At 47.2% G+C, this 24,972-nt stretch overlaps 1 protein-coding gene across 2 annotated transcripts in view; it reads left to right on the top strand.

The window, feature by feature from the left end:
- Window positions 1-7,375: 7,375 nt before the first annotated feature.
- LOC126481553 (tRNA-splicing endonuclease subunit Sen34) overlaps window positions 7,376-24,972 on the top strand; it is a 60,767-nt gene continuing 43,170 nt past the window's right edge. Inside the window, exons 1-2 of one of the 2 annotated variants that reach the window (XM_050105391.1) lie at window positions 7,376-7,578; window positions 23,783-24,021. In XM_050105391.1, coding sequence (XP_049961348.1) covers window positions 7,524-7,578; window positions 23,783-24,021 — 294 coding nt within the window. In that variant the 5' untranslated portion in view covers window positions 7,376-7,523. Of the gene's footprint in view, window positions 7,579-20,359; window positions 20,469-23,782; window positions 24,022-24,972 lie in introns of those variants that run through there. The other variant, XM_050105392.1, reaches the window with a different exon arrangement.

The raw sequence follows: 24,972 nt of genomic DNA, 5'->3' as shown, positions 1-24,972 counted from the left end.
AAGGTAGAACACAAAAGGTATAAAGTTGCAAAATAATCCAACATAATAAGTCAAATTAAACAGTTTTACATGCAGAATATGGAGACTCCAAAGCAAACTTATTCAGTTAAAACATTGAACATTGTTCAATTTTGTATACGCATCTTATTGTGTAACTCTGTTTGTTCACAAAGTATTTTGTTTGGTTGTTTCATCATATGAGTGTATATTTCAATTTCTTCTAGAATGTTTAATAATCTGCCTTTTCTGCTTTATGAAGAATGATGATTTATTTTTATTAATGTTATTAGCAGAAGGCTTGTATTGTCCTAAATGAGTACTCACTGCTGAGGGACTGGCTTCACTAATATTAATATTAGGGTTGGAACTTAAATAGTGGCAACTATTTATTCACAAGCGATACAAAAGAGTTACATGTTTGCACCTGTTACTGTCCTTCAAAGTAGTCACTAACGTTGTGTAGAACCCGTTAACAGCGATGTGGAAGGCGTAGAATACCGTTAGCAGAGCCTGTTCTGTTGATGTTACGAATGGAGTGGTCTACTGCCTGTCGAATCTCTGGAACAGTTCTGAAGAAAATGCCACGAAGAGGTTCCTTCATCTTTGGAATCAATTCCGGAATTTATTCCGGGGAGTATCGTGGATGGTACAGTACTTCCCAACCGATCAGAGCAGGCACAGCTTGTGCTGTATGCGTCCGCGCATTGTCGTACAAAATTATGGGTGGGTAGCACAGAAAGTATCGCCGCTTCTTTCGCAAAGCTCTTGCAGGTGATGCTCTAAAAACGAACAGTAATCCTGTGCATTGACGGTCTGTTGTGGAGGAACGTAATGTGTTAGGATAACACCATCACAATCGTATATGATAATCACCATAAGTTTAGAACACTCCATTCACACCATCAACAGAACAGGCTTGGCTAACGGTATACTACGCCTTCCACATCGCTGGCAACGGGTTCTACACAATGCTGGTGAGTACTTCAAAGGACAGTAACAGGTGCAAACATGTAACTCTTTTGTATCGGTTGTCAATAAATAGTTGCCACTATTTAAGTTCCAACCCTCATATGTTCTCTAAATCTCGTTTTGAAGCTTCTCACCATTTGCCCAACATAAAATTTATCATGTTCATTGCATGTTACTTTATACACATCTGACATGTTATATTACACTCCTGGAAATTGAAATAAGAACACCGTGAATTCATTGTCCCAGGAAGGGGAAACTTTATTGACACATTCCTGGGGTCAGATACATCACATGATCACACTGACAGAACCACAGGCACATAGACACAGGCAACAGAGCATGCACAATGTCGGCACTAGTACAGTGTATATCCACCTTTCGCAGCAATGCAGGCTGCTATTCTCCCATGGAGACGATCGTAGAGATGCTGGATGTAGTCCTGTGGAACGGCTTGCCATGCCATTTCCACCTGGCGCCTCAGTTGGACCAGCGTTCGTGCTGGACGTGCAGACCGCGTGAGACGACGCTTCATCCAGTCCCAAACATGCTCAATGGGGGACAGATCCGGAGATCTTGCTGGCCAGGGTAGTTGACTTACACCTTCTAGAGCACGTTGGGTGGCACGGGATACATGCGGACGTGCATTGTCCTGTTGGAACAGCAAGTTCCCTTGCCGGTCTAGGAATGGTAGAACGATGGGTTCGATGACGGTTTGGATGTACCGTGCACTATTCAGTGTCCCCTCGACGATCACCAGTGGTGTATGGCCAGTGTAGGAGATCGCTCCCCACACCATGATGCCGGGTGTTGGCCCTGTGTGCCTCGGTCGTATGCAGTCCTGATTGTGGCGCTCACCTGCACGGCGCCAAACACGCATACGACCATCATTGGCACCAAGGCAGAAGCGACTCTCATCGCTGAAGACGACACGTCTCCATTCGTCCCTCCATTCACGCCTGTCGCGACACCACTGGAGGCAGGCTGCACGATGTTGGGGCGTGAGCGGAAGACGGCCTAACGGTGTGCGGGACCGTAGCCCAGCTTCATGGAGACGGTTGCGAATGGTCCTCGCCGATACTCCAGGAGTAACAGTGTCCCTAATTTGCTGGGAAGTGGCGGTGCGGTCCCCTACGGCACTGCGTAGGATCCTACGGTCTTGGCGTGCATCCGTGCGTCGCTGCGGTCCGGTCCCAGGTCGACGGGCACGTGCACCTTCCGCCGACCACTGGCGACAACATCGATGTACTGTGGAGACCTCACGCCCCACGTGTTGAGCAATTCGGCGGTACGTCCACCCGGCCTCCCGCATGCCCACTATATGCCCTCGCTCAAAGTCCGTCAACTGCACATACGGTTCACGTCCACGCTGTCGTGGCATGCTACCAGTGTTAAAGACTGCGATGGAGCTCCGTATGGCACGGCAAACTGGCTGACACTGACGGCGGCGGTGCACAAATGCTGCGCAGCTAGCGCCATTCGACGGCCAACACCGCGGTTCCTGGTGTGTCCGCTGTGCCGTGCATGTGATCATTGCTTGTACAGCCCTCTCACAGTGTCCGGAGCAAGTATGGTGGGTCTGACACACCGGTGTCAATGTGTTCTTTTTTCCATTTCCAGGAGTGTATTTGCTCTTATCTGTATCATGTATAAGAGGTGATCTTACTTCGTACTCTGTCCTGAAGCCAATTTTCAGGCTGTTTTTCGAAGCAAACTGCTTAATCTATGAGAAATGTGACCCCAGTATGTTAATGTTATAAACTTAATTTTTTCTACATTCTCTCTCTTTTCCTCTGTATCAGATGCCATTGGTGATGTATTATACACCCAAAAACCCAGTCTGGCAAACAAACATTTCAAGTGCAGCTCATGGTGTTTTGATGATGTCCTTTAATAGGTATTTGACCATGTGTGTCTTGACACCCACCTACTATATCCTCACTAATCAACTCCATCAACCACTCTTTCCCAAACCTGCTGAGGAGGAGACCATGCCTAATGTAGCCCCATCTCCTGGTAGTCCCCACTGGCACCAGGACATATGTGCCCAGCCTGTAGTCATCATCACCACCTCCAGCTCCAAGCTGATATGCCTTACAGCACTGCTAAGATGAAGCTGATCATGCCACTGTTGGATTCATCAGGTAGGGAAGCTATCTTATTCAAGACCCAACCTATGTTTCATGCCTTGACCCTGCCCAGGCTGTTCCTTGGCCCTCCCACTATCATTACCTGATCATCTTTCGTGAAGCTCTTACACAAAAGTCCTAACCCTCAATCAACTGATCCAGACCAGTACTTGGCTTGAAAATGCTGGTGACCCAATACCCCCCCCCCCCCTAACTTCATCTGCTCAGACTGACACCTAGCAGCAGTACTCTCTTCTTCCTAACATTAGTGTTATTCCTAACCCTCTCAATTACAGACAGAGTCTGCTGCACATATTGCATACTTATATCAACGTGATAGATGCTGTGACCCCAGCTACCAGCAACATATGAAAACAAGTTTAACATCAAATTCTGTTAAACAAATAGATATCATACACTCATTTATGAAAAATTTGCTGCAACTTACATTCTGCATGTGTGAGAGAAATGATAAAAGATATTTAAGGCTCTGAACATATTGTGATGTATTTTACTGATGTGCTATTTTACTTTGCAAAGCCAGTCCACAAGCTTTTACTTGTGCTGTCCTTTGTGAACCTGCATATTGTAAACATATAAGTTGTGACACTGGATCTCAGGTGTCCAGTGCAGAGGACGTTGGCTTGTAGTGTCATTGCCTGACAGAGTATTTTCCACTCCCAATAGGTGTCATTGACAGTTCACAATTCCCAGGAATCTTCTTAATTGCTGAATTATCTCGAAGAACACTGAAATTATTTCCGTTTGTGTATTAAAACGATTTGGCTAGTTTATTAATCAATATTTTATACTACTGGCCATTAAAATTGCTACACCACGAAGATGACGTGCTACAGACGCGAAATTTAACCGACAGGAAGAAGATGCTGTGATATGCAAATGATAAGCTTTTCAGAGCATTCACACAAGGTTGGCACCGGTGGCGACACCTACAACGTGTTGACGTGAGGAAAGTTTCCAATCGATTTCTCATACACAAACAGCAGTTGACCGGCATTGCCTGGTGAAACGTTGTTATGATGCCTCGTGTAAGAAGGAGAAATGAGTACCATCACGTTTCCGACTTTGATAAAGGACGGATTGTAGCCTATCGCGATTGCGGTTTATCGTATCGCGACATTGTTGCTCGCGTTGGTCGAGATCCTATGACTGTTAGCACAATATGGAATCGGTGGGTTCAGGAGGGTAATACGGAACGCCGTGCCGGATCCCAACGGCCTCGTATCACTAGCAGTCGAGATGAGAGGCATCTTATCCGCATGGCTGTAACGGATCATGCAGCCACGTCTCGATCCCTGAGTCAACAGATGGGGACGTTTGCAAGACAACAACCATCTGGACGAACAGTTCGACGACGTTTGCAGCAGCATGGACTATCAGCTCGCAGACCATGGCTGCGGTTACCCTTGACACTGCATCACAGACAGGAGCGCCTCCAATGGTGTACTCCACGACGAACCTGGGTGCACAAATGACAAAACGTCGTTTTTTCGGATGAATCCAGGTTCTGTTTACAGCATCATGATAGTCGCATCCGTGTTTGACGACATCGCAGTGAACGCACATTGGAAGCGTGTATTCGTCATCGCTATACTAGCGTATCACCCGGCGTGATGGTATGGGGAGCCATTGGTGACACGTCTCGGTCACCTCTTGTTCACATTGACGGCACTTTGAACAGTGGACGTTACATTTCAGATGTGTTACGACCCGTGGCTCTACCCTTCATTCGATCCCTGAAAAACCCTACATTTCAGCAGGATAGTGCACGACCGCATGTTGCAGGTCCTACGGGCCTTTCTGGATACAGAAAATGTTCGACTGCTGCCCTGGCCAGCACATTCTCCAGATCTCTCACCAATTGAGAACGTCTGGTCAATGGTGGCCGAGCAACTGGCCCGTCACAATACGCCAGTCACTACTCTTGATGAACTGTGGTATCGTGTTGAAGCTGCATGGGCAGTTGTACCTGTACACGCCATCCAAGCTCTGTTTGAGATGTGAAAATTGGTGACCTTGGATACAGGGGTCTTTTCGCGGTCAGACTTAGCAGAAAAACTGGAAACCAATGTCTGAATACGCCAGGGCCAAAAGAATTACCAGGCATGAGGGATCGACTGCCTCATGTGGTTGTTAGAGATGAGGCTTTCTGATTAAAAACCGTATTGATAAGATCTTACCCTGGTACTCGGCCAATCAAAAAAAAAATTCATAGTTACAGACATAACAGAGTCCAAAGTATTTTAGAAAATGCTTTCAGAATACTGTGCCAAAAATTAGGATTTACTACCACAAGATCTGTCTCACATCGGAACATATAGAGAGTGTGAATCTTGCCACTTGTGTCTTGTGCAGTTTTCTCAGACATGATACAATGTTGTTTTACAATGAAGACACTGAGGAGATGCCATTACAATACCTTCCTCATACAAGAGACAAGTCTGTAAATAGTTTTACCCAGATATGGTACGGATTCTAAGATTATTTTAATTTCCTGCAACATAGTTCGGTCAGGCAAAATGACCCAATAAACAGGGGATGTTGTTTAATAGAAAATACATAGTAAAAAATGTTATAATAAACATGTATGACTCTTCAAGCTTTCCCGGCGGATGTATTGTAAATAGTCTTCACGGGTTTGCCGCCAGATCACGTTGTGAAAGTTCCACAATATTTCCTCCGACCAACATTCTGACATCTTCAGGTGGTTCAGCCTTGTTCGTGGCTAGGTATGAGTGACGGTAGCCGCACACGGACGCCCCGTTTTTAGAACACGCGCGCGAAAAATGCGCAGCCGCGGAAATCGCGCATGCGCAGTGATTTGCCACATTCAAACTTCCTCTGCCGAAAATCGCAGAGCGGCTCTCCCGCGCGTGGGCTGTTCGCTGCGTTTGTCAACTGCGGCCAGATGTTACTCACGAATGGCCGTGCTAGGCCAGTGATACGACGGGCCTGTTATCGAAGAATCTTGATTTTCGCGTCGTGATTTAATAGCAGCCAATGCAGGGTTCCAGGCTGTGCTCAGTTGAAATCCCATATCCTTGTTGATGAGATTATCAGCTGTACAGATACGTATTGCTTCCTTAATGACGCAGTCACAGAAAGATGATGCTGGGGATAAAACTTCCGTCTTTTCATAAATCATACGATATCCTGGATTCAGGCAGTGTTCCGCAATTGCCGACTTTTCCGGTTGACAAAGGCGTGTATGACGCTGATGTTCATCGCAGTGTTCTTGTACTGTGCGGCATGTCTGACCTATATACGCTGTCCTACACTGACAAGGAGTCTTGTACACACCACATATCCTCAGTCCAAGATCATCCTTAGCCGAACCCAACAGGTTTCTCAGTTTTGCAAATGGCTGAAAAACACACTTAATTCCGTATCTTCGGAGGACTCTTCCGATTCTTGACGATATGGCACCAAAATACGGCAAAAAGGCCAAAGTGGTGGGTGTCTTCGTATCTTCATTCTGCTCCATAGACTGAACTCGCCTGGGCCTGAATGCATTACGTATCTGTCTCTCATGATAACCGTTCTGTCGGAACACTGTCTTCAAATGTTGTATTGCACTCGACAGGCTCTCAGGATCAGATACCACATGTGCTCTATGAACTAACGTACGTAATGCACTACCGCATTGTGCAGGGTGATGGCAGCTTGTGGCCTGCAGATATAGATCTGTATGCATTGGCTTGCACAACGTGATCTGACGTCAAACCTGTGAAGACTATTTACAGTAAGCATGTAGTTACAAATAATAAAGACCTTATCATCTGTTTGATAAAATAATAAAAATGTAATTTGTAGGTATTCGTATATTACGTTTACTCCCATTTCCTTGGAAATTTCTTTCTAATGTTGCTTATTCCGGTACTATTCATATAATGTGCAATTTTAAGGTCATATAATCTGACCATCTACTTATACATACAATTAACTCTGCCTCGTTTGAGTCCATTTTAGTAAACAAACTTTCGATTCGCACGTCAAAAGAGCTATGATTTGAATGACGTGCAGTATCGCGACGCTTGCTATGCTGCAGTAGCGACAATGGAACTAATCGACAACACGTCATAGTTGACCACTTGGTCAATTTTGCATCGCAGTTCTGCACCGCGCAGTTCCGCTGCCGCTTAGTGCGTTGTGTCTTATACGGTTTCGTGAAAACAATATTTTGTTGCGCCGTGCAGCGCTCCTCAATGCGGCCTCACCTCGAGCGTCTTTCTGGAGTCTAACATCTTTGGGAGTATCTAAGAGATCACTGGAATCAATAAACTGTGAACTGCGAAGTGTGAATAACTTTGACATAGGTGCAGTTTGTTTATCACATTTGTTTGCAAACAGACTGATAACTTCAGTATATGTGATCAGTATTACGTTTTGCTGTGACTGAAATTCATGATGATAACGTTAACAGTTAGCGACGGTAAAGCCTTTGTTTGGAATGCTGATGGCAAGTACTACGAACAACATTATTGGAAATACTGTCGTATTTTTATTTCTTCTCTAATACTTTTCATAACTCACAATATTGTCTGAATAACTGATATTTCAGTTACTGGGCTGAATTAAGTAGGAGTCGGTTACTGTGTTGAATTAAATAGTTGTCACAGAGAGAATATTCATCATAGTAATAAATGAAATTGCAAATTTAAGTAATATGTTAGGGAAGGTTAGGTCTGTTTCTTGACTTCATTGAAAGCTGAAAGTAAAAACATATCATACGGCCATAAACCTTATACAGCTGTATTGTTACGCCGCCTTTATTTATAATAGTTACAGAGTAGTAAGCCATTTGATATGTCGTATATTCTTTTGGTTCTGTTTCTGAGATGTTCGCCACTGGCCCGCTACAGTTCTTTGCTGAGTTTCGGAATTTCATACTGTTAAATGATTGCCTGTCAGTTGCTCATTGTGTCCTAATCCAACGTGTCTTTCACACTTGGATGCAGAATATGGATAGCATTGTTGAAAAAAGGTAAAGTATGGCCATTTATACATTGTGAGACAGCTGTTTTATTGCTTATGTTGTGGTGTGTCATTCTAGGTTAATACCTAGTCTGATGTCAAGCTGTGGCTTAGTTACTATGGTTGTAAAAGACTTCCACACAGCCAATGGGTATTCTCAGTGTTACTGGCCAGAGCATAATATTTGTATACAATACAGTCATACCTTTTCTGCAATAGATGTATGGACTCATATTTTGGCCAACAAATTATCTAACATGTTACCATCAACGACAAAGCTTTCCAAGTTATGTACGTCCTGAATTTCCTTCCCTTTCGCTAGTGCTGATCACAATAATTGTTCAAAGATATGTATGTTATTTCCCAGAATTCAACAATATTTGACAACTTATAAATTTTCAAGTCAGACTTTTTTTCATTTAGGAATCCTGTTCCATGTTGGAGTATTTTAAATTGCTTTAATCAATCTTATTTGTCATTACATGTACCACATTGTAGTAATGATTCAAGCATTCACAACATATAGTTCAAAGTTAATAATTTATGAATGTAAAACTTCAAATTTGTTGTGCTGAAGTAATGTGGAGAATATATGGAAACCACTATCACCGATCTTGTACAGAACTGCTACTATTGTACAAGTAGCTGTAGAATAATGGGCTGAAATGGCTGGGTCTTGTACACTTGGCTTTTTGTATGTTGTTACTCTGTGATGACAAATGAAAATATAATATTACATCTTAGTCACATCATATAAGTTTTCAAAATAAAGAAAAGCAATCGCACAAACATATAATCACCTATTCAAAGACCTGAGAGTTTGTCACTGCCCTGTTGTAAATTCTTTGATATTGATCTGCAGCACAGTCTGAGGTTTAGATTCATTATTGCTATCATTAAGTCCATATTTAATACACAACATTACGATTTCAATTCAATTATTCTTTGTGACTGGTTTGACCATTTCTAATGTTAGATTATCTGTTTTTTCCCAAATTCACAACATATTAAATAGTTTTCTGTATAAACAACTAAAATCACAAAGTGAATTCATAAATGGGAAATACAGAAGCGTCTGATTCCACCCATCTGCTTTGACCCATAACGTCACAAATATGTCAGAAACGACCATGCACTACGACTCCAATATGGCACCTATGATGTCATTACGTAAACATGACCACAAACACGAAAATACATTGAAAAACCAACACACACACGTTCCACAAAAAACGTAATGAAACTAACGGGACAAGCGTTGGTAAATTGGGGGGTTTTGGGTGTGGTGTGTGTCTAAATTTGTTTATATTTACCCATTTTATGGTTTGACCTGCCACTTCCCAAATTCTACGAAAGTGTGGGCCATATGGGGAAGGACTCCTTACATGGTGCATGAGTTACCTTACATGGTGCATGAGTTATCCTTAGTGCCCTTAGATTCGATCTCCTGAGCTTTATGTTATGGCTTTGCACCTCCACTGGCAATTCAACTATTTGGGTGAGTACACTTTCTGGGTATGGCATCTTCTGTCGTCGTCTCCTGTCCTCTTTCACCCCCATGATAGTATTGGATTTCTCTTTGTCCAATATCCAGCACAGTAGCCAGTCCTTTGCGGTGGAACCGTCATGTACCCATTTGGTGGTAGCCCCCTGACAACACAGGGTTCGCACGGCTGATGCCTGATCTGCTAACTCCCCACATATGCCAAGGAGTAGATGCCTGTCTTCCTGGAGCATCAGAACTCCTGGCAACGGCTATCATGCCAGATGGCCTTTGCTGTGGCTAGGTGGCACCCCTGATTGAAGAGGGTGGCATCAGGGTGGATGATCCGCAATGAAGCAGACTAAGTCATTTCTTGCTGGTGACTGTACAGCGCCAGCAGTCTAAGAAGGGCAAGATCTAGTACAGTGCTGACAGATATGACCCTAAATCGTCTCCCTCCCTTTTTACACCATGGGAGGAACGTAGGGCTACAGAAAGAAGAGAGCCATATTCGCCTCGGTATTTAGTCTGTAGCAGAATGGACGGGGACTCCTTTCTACCTATGAAGCTTCAATTTTTTGTTGAACATCTTGAGAATAATTTTGGGAAAGTGACAGTACTGTCCAAGATGAGAAGCGGTGCAGTCTCGATTCAGATAGCATCCCCAGCCCAATCCCGGGTGTTACTCGCTTGTGACCGGCTGGGTGATGTTCCTGTTTCCATCACTCCCCATAAAAGCCTCAACATGGTCCAGGGGATTATTTTTCATTGGAACCTCCTCTTGCAGTCTGACGATGAGCTCCATGCCAATATAGAACGGCGGGGTGTTCATTTCATCCGGTGCATTTACAGGGGACCCAAAGACTACAGGGTTGCTACTGGTGCCTTCATCTTGGCCTTTGAGGGTGATTCATTGCCTGAAAAGGTGAAGGTGATGGTTTACTGCTGTGATTTTAAACCATACGTCCCTCCCCCTGTGCAGTGCTTTTAAGTGCTGGAAATTTGGGCACATGTCTTCCTGCTGCACTTCCAACACCACATGTCGAGACTGCGGACGTCCACTGCATCCAGATACTCCCTGTGCGCCTCCTCCCACTTGTATCAACTGCAGAGACCAGCACTCCCCCTGCTCTACAGACTGCACAGTAATCCAAAAGAAGCAGAAAATCATGGATTACTAGGCCCTGGACTGGTTGACTTACCAAGAGGCAAACGTAAATTTGAACAATTACACCCCACTTGGTTGACGTCCACATACGCTGCAGCACATCACCATCACAAGTACCAGTTGTACCACACTCTGTGCCACGAACAGTGGGGCCTCCAGAATACATCTGCCCCTTGGTGATAGGGGGAAAATCTTCCATTGCTCCCAAAGTACCTACTTCAGGAGCAAGGCCTCCCCAAATTCAGGGGACATCGGTCCCCTCCCCCGAGCCAGAGAAGGAACAGCCTCCTCTGGCCCCTCTTATGTGGAAGGGGTCCCTTGGGACCCTCTCTCCCGAGGTCTCCACTGATGCCACAGTGGACCTTCACCAGTGACTAAAAGAGGCAAAAGCTGCTGGACAAAGAGCTTCAAGGTCTTCCTCCCAGCAAGCCCCTAAAGAGAAGCGAGAGGGCAAGCAAACAAAGAAGTCTGTTAAGAAAAAGGATCCTCTGGTGGCCCTAACAGCACCTCTCCCTACAGATTCTCTGGTACCGCGCGCCGCGGAATTTGAATCCACGCCAGACGTCATGGACGTCTGTAAGCTGTGGCGGCACACGCCTCCTGTCCTGCTTTTAATGTGAGGGCACCACAGTGGAACACGTGGTCCCAGCGGCCAATAGCAGTGCCCCCGATAGTGTACTTAAGCACCTGCCTCTCGCTCAGCCAGCCAGTCTAATCTCGCGTACGTCAGTTTATACCTCGCTTCGCACTAGACAGCTTACTTCCTTGTTCTGTATACGAGTGGACGTGTTTGTTTCCTTGTGACTTTGTTGTTCGATCTTGTTGTATTCGTTCTGTCTTCCGTTGGTCGTGTCCGTCCTCTCCCATTGTGTTGTTGTTCGCGAGCCTCTCCGCAGGTCCCGCCGTGCTTTCCATCATTCCTACCCCGCGACCGTCCTGGTCGCAGTTACAACATTTTGGCGACGAGGTAAACGGTGGTCGTTGTTGGTATGGAGGCGAAGTTGGTCTGTCTGCTGGAGCAACAGCAGCAGCTCATGCAGCAGCAGCAGCTCCAGTTAGACATCTTACAAAAGTCGCTGCAGTTGCTGACGGACAAAGTCGATGCCCGGGACGCGTTACCGCACCAGCTTCAGAGTCCTCAGGTGTCCGATGCTTTCCCGCATCCGCCATCGTTTCCACCCTTGCTAAAGAGGACTGGGAAACCTACTTACATTGGCTGAAACAACATTTCACGGCTTTTCAAGTCACGGACGACTCCTTGCAGTGGTCGTTGTTTTTGTCTTGGGCCTCTCCGGACACGCTCTTTCTTCTTCGCAAGTTGGCACCGTTGTCTGATCCTGTGGCTCTCTCTTTCCAGGAGATCTGCCTTTTGCTGACAAACTATTATTCCCAACGCTACTATGTAGTCGCCTCTCGGCTGGAGTTCCACCAGTACCATTAACAGCCTTGTCAATCGTATCGTTCCTGGGTCACGGACTTGCAGGGTCTCAGGTGTTGATGCGATTTTACATGCACCAATCAGCAGTGTAAGGCTTCGTATGCGGACTCCCTGATACAGGATGTGGTGGTTCAGCTGGCTCCCGACCATGAGGTCGGTACTGCGGCATTGAAACTCGACAACCCCTCCTTGGAAGAGATTCTTCGCATTGCCCACTCCTTTGAAATTGGTCAAGCAGCTAACGAGCATCTTACGGTGCGACCGCAGGTGGCAGCGATCACGGCGCCACGGCGGGTTCTGCCCTCACGACGGCGACGTGGCCCAGCCGACAGGGGCCAGCGCCATCGGGACTCCTCGTGTTCCGACATCTCTATGGTGTCAGCACCTGTGGTCACCCCTCGTCGCCGGTCACGCGGCCCGCTTCCATCTTGCCCACAGTGCTTTACTGCCCATTCACGGGCTGATTGTCCCCACCGCTGGAAAATGTGCTCGCTGTGTAACAAGGAGGGCCACATCCGTTCGATTTGTCATAGTTGCTCGACTCGATCCAGTCCTGCCCCTCCTGGGCCTCAAGATACCGTCCATGCTCTGCAATCGGTTGTCCCACAGGATGACCCATCAGCGCTGAAGCTTTTCCTCATGCTCCCCATTTTCACAGAGGATGTCAGTTTTCAGGTCAACACTGGGGCCAGCGTCTCCCTGATTAATATGGCGACATATACACAACTGGGCTCTCCTGTGTTGTCACCTCCCTCTCGCCGTTTGGTCGCCTATGGAGACAGTTCCATTTCCCTTCGTGGGCAGTTTGTCATCCAGGCGATGTACAAGCGTGTTCCACAGCTCCTTACCCTCTTTGTCGTCGACCATCTGTCGGCTTCGAATATTTTTGGCCTGGATGCGTTTCAACTGTTTGGCTTTTCAATTTCCGGTGAAGTTAAGGATGTTTCCACGGCTGTTCCATTTCAGGACTTGGACGATCTGTGCTCCGCTTTTGCGTCGTTGTTTGCACCGGATCTCGGATGTGCTTCCAGCTTTCAGGCACACATCACCCTACGGCCAGATGCACAGCCTCACTTTTTCTTGGCCCGGCCCCTTCTGGTGGCCTTACGGGCAGCAGTCAAGCAGGAACTTGATCAGCTCCAGGCCGCTGGCATGCTGGAACCTGTAACTTACGGTGCATGGGCGACACCACTGGTAGTCATACGAAAACCCAATGGGTCCCTTCAGCTGTGTGGGGACTTCGGCGCTATAGTCAATGCTCAGTCCCTCGTTGACACTTAGACACTTAGCCCATTCCCCGACAGGAAGACCTTCTTGCCAAGCTTGCCAAGGGAGAGTATTTTTCCAAGATCGACCTGGCTGAGGCATATCACCAGTTGCCCTTGGATGCTGAATCTCAGAACATCATCGTTATCAACACGCCTTTCGGATTGTATAAGTACGAGTGCCTCCCCTTTGGTGTCTCTTCCGCGCTGGCCATTTTCCAGCGATTCCTGGAGCAGCTTACTCAGCCTATCCCTGCCTGTGTGAATTATCTGGATGACATCTTGATCACCGGGTGTTCCCGCCAGGAACATTTGCAAAACCTCAGCGCCTTATTTCACGCTCTGCAGTCTGATGGTCTACGCTGTCAGCTGGACAGGTGTTGTTTATTTCAACCGGAAGTGGAATACTTAGGCCACTGGCTTAGCAAAGATGGCATTCGCCCTTCAGGTCGTAATGTCGCGGCCATTGAGGCCCTTCCTCGTCCCAAGGACTTATCGGAACTGCAGGTGTTTTTGGGCAAGGTTACTTATTACTTAAAGTTCTTGTGCCAGGCTGCCTCCGTTGCTCAACCCCTCAATCACTTGCATTGCAAAGGGGTACCTTTTATTAGGACTCCTGCCTGTGACCAGGCTTTTCTCCGTTTAAAGGCGATGCTGAAGTCCGCCCATTGCCTTACTTCCTTCTCTCCAGACTGCCCCTTGGTTGTGGCAGCTGTTGCATCGGCATATGGCATTGGGGCTGTCCTCATGCACCGGGATGCCGATGGCTCCAAACAGCCCATCACTTAGGCCTCTAAGACATTGACCCCAGAACAACGGAACTACTCCCAGATTGAAAAGGCGGCGCTGGCGATCGTGTTCACCGTCCAGAAATTTCACACCTATCTCTTTGGGGTAAAGTTCACCCTCCTGACGGACCATAAACCCTTGGTTACACTTTTCGGACCCCACTCTCACCTTCCCGAGCGGACGGCTCAATGTCTCCAGCGCAGTGCATTGTTTTTACGTAATTACGCTTACACCATCCGGTATAAGCCCACCATGCTTATACGGACGCTTTGTCACGTCTCCCAGCAGGCCCCGATCCTGCCTTTGACCAACAGGAGGCCCTCTGCTTTCACAATGATTCCGCCCACCGGGATGTGCTGGACAGTCTTCCTCTTATGGCTGCTAACGTTGCTGCGACTACCCGCCGCAACCCTGTCTTGCGGCAGGTTCTTAACTACGTGGTCCACAAGTGGCCGTCCTATGTTACTCGTTGGATGCAGTCCGATTTCAGCCCCTGTCGCCACCTGTCCCACAGGCTCTCTGTGGTTGATGATGTCCTTCTGTTGGTCATGGAGTCGGATGCCCACCGGGTGGTCATCCCTCCGGAATTGCGGCTTCGGGTGCTCAGTTTGTTACACCACGGGCACTGGGGTATGTCCCGTATGAAAGTTTTGGCTCGCCGGCATATGTATTGGCCTGGCATCTATGGCGATATTGAGCACCTGGTCTGTGGGTGTACTGTCTGTGCGCGTCACCAGGCAAGCCCCCTCAGTCGTTTGCACCCTGGCCTGTGCCTCGCCGGCCCTGGGATTGCATCCATATCGATTTTGCGGGCCCGTTTTTGGGGTCCATGTGGTTACTCATCGTTGATTCCTACTCCAAATACCCATATGTTGTCCAAATGGCATCCACCACCACGGAGGCTACACTCACGGCCCTGGCCCAGGTTCTCGCCATTGAGATCCTGCCCCACATGTTGGTGTCCGTAATGGTCCCCAATTCACAGCATCGTCCTTCCACGACTTCTGTCAGGCCAACGGTATCAAACATATCCGTAGCCCCCCTTTCCACCCTTCGTCCAATGGCACGGTGGAGAGGCTTGTCCGCAACACCATTTGAATAAGGTGGTCGACACATCTCCAACCACATTGGCCCTCACCCTGTTTTTGAGCACCTATCGCACTACACCAATTAACGGACGCAGTCCGGCAGAGCTCCTTCATGGGCGACAGCCGCGGACCCTGCTCCATTTCCTGATGCCGTCCTCCTCCCGCCCCCACTCCCGGCCCTCGCAGCAGTATGCCCCTGGCACGGCCGTGTGGGCCCGCGAGTATGGGCGCAAGGTGGGTTGGACACCCACCATGGTCGTCGCAGCCCATGGGTGGTGTGTGACATCGATGCAGACGTCGAAAGGGGTGGAGCGCCGCCATCATAATCAGCTCCGCCCTCGTGCTCCCACGGGACTCGTGCTGCCGCCTCTCTCCCTACCTCCTTCGGGTACGGACGTGGTCCTCGAGTAACCGTCCCAGCCCCCGGTTGCCGTCTCCCCATGGGCCTACCGCCGGCCCTCTCCGCCTCCAGGTGGATCAGCGGCTCCCTCCTCCCGCCCTGGACTCTGGATCGGCTGTCATGGATACCTCAGGCATCCCTTCCTCCCCACCAATTTCGGTTGATATGCCCAGTTCCTCTTCCCACTGCCGCCCACCTCGGCACCGTCTGGGGCATTTCCGCCCCTACGCGCAAGTTTCAGGGGGGAGGGATCTGGTACTGTGCGCCGCAGAATTTGAATCCACACCAGAAATCATGGACGTCAAAGACCCATAGAGGTCTCTGCACCATCGCGCTGTAAGTTGTAGTGGCGTGCACCTCCTGGCCCGCATTTAGTGTGAGGGTGCCACAGTGAAACATGTGGTCCCAGCAGCCAATAGCGGCGCCCCCGATAGCATACTTAAGCGCCTGCCTCTCGCTCAGCCAACCAGTCTAATCTCGCGTACGTCAACTTACACCTTGCTTTGTGCTAGACAGCTTACTTCCTTGTTCTGTGTACGAGTGGACGTGTTTGTTTCCTTGTTACTCCGTTGTTCGATCTTGTTGTATTCGTTCTGTCCTGCATTGGTCGTGTCCATCCTCTCCCGTTGTGTTGTTCTTCATGGGCCTCTCCGCGGGTCCCACCGCACTTTCCGTCATTGCTACCCCGCGACCATCCTGGTCACAGTTACAACAGATTCTGCACCTGCGGATGAGGTGGAGATCTCAGCATCCCCTGAGGACCCAGATCTCAATGTTGCCTCATCAGTAGTAGGAATGTATACAAATACTCAATCGGTGGCAACAGTTGACCCTGAAGCATAGCTTGCCCCACTACATGCTTCATGCCTTCCCAGCACACAATAATGTCATCCTCCAGTGGAATGGCTGCGGTTTTTTCCGCCACCTGACAGAGCTACGGCAACTGATAAGCTTTACACCTGCTTTCTGCATTGCTCTCCAGGAAACCTGGTTCCCGGCAATGCGGAGCCCTGCTCTTCGTGGCTATAGGGGATATTACAAGAACTGTAGTGACTACAATAGTGTGTCAGGTGGAGTTTGTGTATATGTTCTGAACTCAGTATGTTGTGAACCTGTGCGTCTTCAAATCCCCCTTGAAGCTCTGGCTGTCAGGATAAGGATGACACAGGATATAACTGTCTGCAACATATTATCTTCCTCCAGATGGTGCAGTAGCCCTGAACGCATTGGCTGCACTGATTCATCAACTCCCTGAACCTCTCCTACTTTTGGGAGATTTTAACGCCCATAACCCCTTGTGTGGTGTCACTGTGCTTACTGGCCTAGGTAGAGATGTCAAAACTTTCCTGTCTCATCTTGACCTCTGCCTCTTATATACTGGGGCCCCCACACATTTCAGTGTGGATCATGACACTAACTCGGCCATTGATTTATCCCCCTGCAGCCCAGGACTTCTCCCATCTGTCCACTGGACAGCCCATGATGACTTGTGTGGTAGTGACCATTGGGCTTTAAATAAGGCAGACTGGGAAGCTTCCACCTCTGCTGTCACCGTTGAATCTCACCCACATGGTACCATTGATGTGGTAGTTAAGCAGGTCATGAGAACAATAGTGTCTGCTGCAGAAAACATGATCCCTTGTTCTTTAGGGTGCCCCTGGCAAAAGTCAGTACCTTGGTGGTCACCAGAAATCGCTGATGCCATTAAAGAGCGTCAGCGAGCTCTATAGTGACATAAGCGGCACCCTTCCCTAGTGCACCTAATAGCTTTTAAACAGCTCTGTGCCCACGTTTGCCAGCTTATAAAAAGATGGAAACAGGCGCTTTGGGAGAGGTACATCTCGACCATTGGGTGCCAAACGTCACCTTCCCAAGTCTGGTCGGAGATCTGATGTGTTTGTGGGTACCAGATCCCGACAGGTGTTACTGGCATTAACATCAATGACGTGTTATCTACCAACGCAAACGCAATTGCCAAGCCTCTGCATAAGAGAATTATTCCCCAGCATTTTGCACCCTCAAATGAGGGATGAAAAGGAAAGCCCTGTCACTGAACATCACAGTGAACCCTATAATGCTCCATTTACAGAGTGGGAGCTCTTCAGCATCCCTGCACATTGCCCCGACACAGCGACTACAAGCAACATCTCCTCGCCATTTTCAACCGAATCGGGTGCAGTGGTCTCTTTACATCACAATGGCGGGAGAGCACCATCATTCCAGTGCTCAAACTCGGTAAAAACACGCTTGATGTGGATAGCTATTGGCCTATCAGCCTCACCATTGTTCATTGTGACTTGTTAGAATGTATGGTAAGTCAGCAGTTGTGTTGGACCCTGGAGTCATGTGGCCTACTGGCTCCGTGTCAGGGCAGTTTGTGCAAGGGTCGCTCTACCACTGATTATCTAGTTTCCCTCGAGTCTGCCATCCGAACAGCCTTTTCCAGATGCCAACACCTGGTTGCCTTCTTTTTTGATTTACAAAAAGCTTATGACATGACCTGGCGACATCATATATATATATATATATCGTTCCGTACTTTCTGTGTGCAAGTTGGTGCCTCCTTTAGTTCCCGCCATATGAAGAATGATGTCCCCAGGACTCTGTATTGAGTGTATCTCTATTTTTAGTGGCCATTAACTGTCTAGCAGCAGCTGTCGGTCCATCGGTCTCACCTTCTTTCTATGCAGACGACTTCTGCATTTCGAACTGTTCCTCCAGTACTGGTGTTGCCAAGTGGCACCTACAGGTAGCCATCCACAAGGCGCAGTCATGGACTCTAGCCCACGGCTTCCAGTTTTCAGCTGTGAAGTTGTGCGTCATGCACTTCTGTCGGTGTCATACTGTTCATCTGGAACCAGAACTTACCTTAATGATGACCCACTCATTGTAGTGGAGACATATCAATTTTTAGGACTGGTTTTCGATGCCCAATTGACATGGCATCTTCGTCAGCTGAAACGGAAGTGCTGGCAGCACCTCAATGTCCTCCGCTGCCTGAACAACACCAGCTAGAGTGCAGATCGCTCTACACTGCTGCAGCTCTACAGAGCCCTTGTTCAATCCCGCCTTGACTATAGGAGTTTGGTTTATGGTTCGGCGGCACCCTCAGCGTTGTGTTTACTTGACCCAGTCCACCACTGTGGTGTTCAACTGGCAACAGGAGCTTTTAGGATGAGTCTGGTGACCAGTGCCCTGGTGGAGGCTGGAGTCCCTCCATTGAAGGTTACGGTGCACAACTGATCGCCACTTATGTTGCACACATTCATAGTTCTCCTGAGCATCCGAATTACTGTCTCCTTTTCCCATCCATGGCAGTTCATTTCCTGCATCGGAGGCCCAGGTCAGGGCTTAAGATTGCAGTTCGCGTCCAATCTCTTCTGTTTGAAGTGGAGTCCTTGCCTTACCAACTATACTCGAGGTCCATTCACATGCACCTCCATGGTGTACACCTAGGCTGAAGCTTCGCCTCGGCCTTTCACATGGTCCTAAGGATTCAGTTAACCCCGCAGCTCTCTGCTGTCACTTCCTCTCGATTCTTGACATGTACCAGGACCATGAAGTGGTTTACACTGATGGCTGATGGTCACGTTGACTTCGCATATGTTCATGGAGGACATATTGAACAGCACTCCTTACCAGATGGCTGCAGTGTTTTCACTGCAGAGCTGGTGGCCATATCTCGCGCTCTTGAGCGCATCCGCTCACGCCCTGGTGAGTCATTTCTTCTCTGTACTCGCTCCTTGAGCAGCCTACAAGCTATCGACCAGTGCTACCCCTGCCATCCTTTGGTAGTGACCATCCAGGAGTCCATCTATGCCCTGGAACGGTCCAGTCATTCCATGGTGTTTGTGTGGACCCCAGGCCACGTCGAAATCCCAGGAAATGAACTGGCCGACAGGCTGACCAAACAGGCTACACGGAAACCGCTTCTGGAGATTGGCATATCTATAACTCACCCACGATCATCGTTATGCCACAAGGTTTATCAGCTTTTGGAGACAGGATGGCATAATCTGATTACGCACAACAAACTGCGTGCTCTTAAAGAGACTACGAATGTGTGGAAAACCTCTCACAGGGACTCTGTAGTTCTCTGCCAGCTCCACATTGGCCATAGGTGGCTAACACGTGGCTATCTCCTCCATTGCAAGGATCCATCTTGGTGTCACTGTGGCTCACAAATGACTGTTGTTCACATCTTGCTGGACTGCCCACTTTTAGCCACTCTGCAGCGGACTTTTAACCTTCCCAGCACTCTACCTTCGGTATTGGGTGACAATGCCTCAACAGCAGATTTAGTTTTACACTTTATTTGTGAGGGGGTTTTCATTGTACCATCTAAGGGTGGGCATTTTGCCCTGTCTCTGAGGTCACCACCCTCCCTCCATTCTAACTCTGTCGCACTTTCTTTGCATTTGTTTGTTTTGGTGGTCATCTTTTTCCTACATGTGTTGATCTCGCCTTGTCTTTTTGGGGTGGACTTTTGTGTTGCAGTGTGGCTGGCTCATCCTCTTTTATTATTGTGATCAGCCAGCCCAGACCATATGCTCTATGGTTTTAATACCTTCTTCTATTTTTGCGTGTGGTGTATGTTTTCCCCATTTTTTATTCGTTCCAAACATTTTCTTTTTAGGTGTGGTGTTGGGTGTTTTTGTACCTTGAGCCTTTCTTGTGTCAGGAAAAAGGGAGTGATGACCCTGTAGTTTGGTCCCTTTATACCCCAAACCAACCAACGAACCTTGTAAGTACATCTGTTTTGAATGATTTTATCTTGTCCTGTTGTTAAACAGCACAGCGGTTTTTGTATTTGTGTTAATGTCTTCCCCACTCCCTTTTGGTATAGGTCCCTAGTGGTGTCTGTGTCAAGTAAATATAATTTATAAACCTCTTATTGTACTTTTTTCTTGTCTGAGTTTGCTCCTCCTATTCAGCATGGTGGCTCGGTGGTAAAGTGCAAGACAAATCCAGAGGCCTTTGGTTCAACTCAAAGATAGTCCTGGAATTTTTAACTGTGACTTATCACTTCTTTCACCTCTGGCTATGTTTTTAAATGTGAAAAGTGTCAAGTTGCAATGTCATTCAGAATCCATGTTACACAGTAGATCCTTGTATAACAGGCTAAGTGAGTCAGTTCAGAGGTCAGAGAAAGGCGACAACATACCACCTCCAACAGGACCAGGCCTAGTAAAGCACTGTGGTGTTCAAAACAGTCTTCAAATAGTTGACAGCTTTACTCTTTTATATACTTCTACGTCCAATATTACACAGTAAAGAACTGATGCTCTCTCACATCCTCTAAATATTATTGTATCCCTTATATATAGTTCTCTTGGTAATAATGGCAAAGCGTGAACAACCCGTAACTTCAGGCAGGTTACATATATTTATATAGACTTTTCAGTAACATTATTTCCAGTCTGTTGGGAATCACAAAATTTCTTACATGTTTTTTCCCCATTCTCTGCAGTTGTTCCTACTATATTTTGGTTGAGTAAGTACCCAAGTCTTGGCTTGAGATCTCTACATAAAATTATTTAAGGGCTACTGTTGTGTATCAGGCCTATAGACATTTTTGGTCTAGCCTAATTGAGTTTCCTTTTGTGTGATGTGTGGACAGCAATCAGGATTAGTAATTCTTCTTTTAGGGTTGAACTTAATATGTGGACACTGACATAAAGGTAATTATTTACTATCTTTCACCACTTTTTATGTACATATTGTGGCTGCCTTAGTCGTATAAGAGGTAGTAAAATGATAACAAATAGAAAAAAATGCCACCAAGGTTGTTTTGACCACGCTGCAGAAGTTTCATTAGGAACCCTTAACACATCCTCGATACAGTCCTAATCTGTCCCCATGTGATGTCCATCTTTTTGGAGCCCTGAAGAAAGACATTTGCGGCTGTCAGTTTGTTTCGGATGAAGAGCTACACGCTTGGTTACAATCGTGGTTGTGTAGGCGACCACAAACATGTTTCGTGAAGACATGGACTGTCTTGTCTCATAGTTGGATAAATGGATTAAAAGTTACGGTGATTACTTTTGTAATAATAAACAGTTTGCTTACTGTTTTTCTGTAATTCTCATTTTCATTTGACTGCCCCTTATACACTCCTGGAAATTGAAATAAGAACACCGTGAATTCATTGTCCCAGGAAGGGGAAACTTTATTGACACATTCCTGGGGTCAGATACATCACATGATCACACTGACAGAACCACAGGCACATAGACACAGGCAACAGAGCATGCACAATGTTGGCACTAGTACAGTGTATATCCACCTTTCGCAGCAATGCAGGCTGCTATTCTCCCATGGAGACGATCGTAGAGATGCTGGATGTAGTCCTGTGGAACGGCTTGCCATGCCATTTCCACCTGGCGCCTCAGTTGGACCAGCGTTCGTGCTGGACGTGCAGACCGCGTGAGACGACGCTTCATCCAGTCCCAAATATGCTCAATGGGGGACAGATCCGGAGATCTTGCTAGCCAGGGTAGTTGACTTACACCTTCTAGAGCACGTTGGGTGGCACGGGATACATGCGGACGTGCATTGTCCTGTTGGAACAGCAAGTTCCCTTGCCGGTCTAGGAATGGTAGAACGATGGGTTCGATGACGGTTTGGATGTACCGTGCACTATTCAGTGTCCCCTCGACGATCACCAGTGGTGTACGGCCAGTGTAGGAGATCGCTCCCCACACCATGATGCCGGGTGTTGGCCCTGTGTGCCTCGGTCGTATGCAGTCCTGATTGTGGCGCTCACCTGCACGGCGCCAAACACGCATACGACCATCATTGGCACCAAGGCAGAAGCGACTCTCATCGCTGAAGACGACAGGTCTCCATTCGTCCCTCCATTCACGCCTGTCGCGACACCACTGGAGGCGGGCTGCACAATGTTGGGGCGTGAGCGGAAGACGGCCTAACGGCTTTGCGGGACCGTAGCCCAGCTTCATGGAAATGGTAGCGAATGGTCCTCGCCGATGCCCCAGGAGCAACAGTGTCCCTAATTTGCTGGGAAGTGGCGGTGCGGCCCCTACAGCACTGCGTAGGATCCTACGGTCTTGGCGTGCATCCGTGCGTTGCTGCGGTCCGGTCCCAGGTCGACGGGCACGTGCACCTTCCGCCGACCACTGGCGACAACATCGATGTACTGTGGAGACCTCACGCCCCACGTGTTGAGCAATTCGGCGGTACGTCCACCCGGCCTCCCGCATGCCCACTATACGCCCTCGCTCAAAGTCCGTCAACTGCACATACGGTTCACGTCCACGCTGTCGCGGCATGCTACCAGTGTTAAAGACTGCGATGGAGCTCCGTATGCCACGGCAAACTGGCTGACACGGAGGGCGGCGGTGCACAAATGCTGCGCAGCTAGCGCCATTCGACGGCCAACACCGCGGTTCCTGGTGTGTCCACTGTGCCGTGCGTGTGATCATTGCTTGTACAGCCCTCTCGCAGTGTCCGGAGCAAGTATGGTGGGTCTGACACACCGGTGTCAATGTGTTCTTTTTTCCATTTCCAGGAGTGTATTTTGCTGTTCGTCTTGATTTGTTAAATATCTTACATTCCCTGCAGCTGTGTTAAGGGTTTTGGTACTTTATTTTATTTTTTCTTCATAGCTCTTTTTGCATTCTACATGCGCTGTTTCACATTTCTGTGACATTTTAAATAGCCACTATTCCTTGAATGGAGTGCTAATAGCTGGTAAGACCGGTAGGGTGCTGCCAGTTTAACTTCCTGTTGGAAATCTCTATCTAATTAGGAATGGTACAGAATTTTTAGTTTATCAAGTGATAAGTTCATACCACCAACACTTATGTATGAAAAAAGACACTTAGGAATCAGAACATCAGTCCTCTAGCCCCTTATAAGCATTAAAACTGCAAGCACATGTAATTTCTGTAAACAGTAAATTAGTTAGAAAGTCACCTGTATATAATGCCAGGTGGAGTTAACATAATCCAGTAATCCATCTGTTGATGTGGTACCAAATAGAACTATAAAAAGTGTATGTGAGTGTTGATATATAAATTGTTATCTAATCATTTACAGATTGGCTGACACTTAGAGAACAACATCGTATTATTGGAAATCTCATAGGGTGCTTGCCACACATGCCACGGCAAGAGACATTTCTCGGTCTGCCTTTGGAACTTTTGCCAGAGGAAGCAACATTACTAGTAGAGAAAAAAATTGCAACTTTAGCTCGCTTCCCATCACTGTCCCGAGCACCTGGCTCTGGAATCCAAAATGAATATGAAAAATACAGGAAAAGAATTTATGAAGAACAGGTAAAAATAATTCAATTCATTATCAGATTTGTGCTGTTTATGCATTTTCCAATATAACTGTAATGTAAAACTTATCTTTTGATCAGGTATAGTTATTAAATGGAAATAGTGAAGAGAGGAATGTTGTAAAATGTTTTATAATGTCAGTGCTTAGAGGATTATGTAAACACAGTGGGGAAAGCTAGATTATTTACTTTCCTGACTCCATCTCTACTCCATGTGTACAGCTTAGGCAAATATATTAGCATATGTAAAAATCTAATGCTTTAAATTTTGCGGGCATTAATTATTTTTTGTGGTCAAAGCTGAGCTTCTTTTATCACACGCACACAACACACACTGGTCATACCGGACTCAAGAGTCCATTACCCAACAACGTATTTTCGCCATCTGTCCCTGTCTTGGGCTATTTCCTTCCATTCACTTTCAATACCTAGGCTCCTCAAATCAGCCTTCACATTGTCCTTCCATCTACGCCTCGGTCTCCCCACAGGACATTTTCCCTCTAAGTGCCCTACCAGTACGCTGCACGCTTCCCTGCCCTCATTCATTCGAGCTACATGACCCACCCATCGCAGCCTACGTGATTTAATAATAATGATTATGTCAGGGCTTGAATATAGTTCGTGAACCTCTTTGTTATGCAGTTTTCACCACTCTCCTCTAATGTCATCTCTTTTTGCTCCGAAAATTTTCCTCAAAACTTTGTTTTCAAATACTTGAAATGGCTTTTCATTTTGCACAGTGAGATACCAAGTCTCACACCCATACAGCATAACTGGTAGAATAATAGTTTTGTATATTCTAATATTTAAATTCCTAGACAATATCTGTGATGAAAATAATCTATTCCTTGAGAAGTAGCACGCATTTCCCGTCCGTAATCTCTTCTTCAGTATGGATTCAATCTCATTTCTGGAAGTGATGTCCACACCTAGATACTTAAATGTG

This window comes from Schistocerca serialis, chromosome 5 (genome assembly GCF_023864345.2).
Source record: "Schistocerca serialis cubense isolate TAMUIC-IGC-003099 chromosome 5, iqSchSeri2.2, whole genome shotgun sequence".
In the NCBI taxonomy this organism is placed as follows: Eukaryota; Metazoa; Arthropoda; class Insecta; order Orthoptera; family Acrididae; genus Schistocerca; species Schistocerca serialis.
This window is presented reverse-complemented; position numbering and strand designations above follow the sequence as displayed.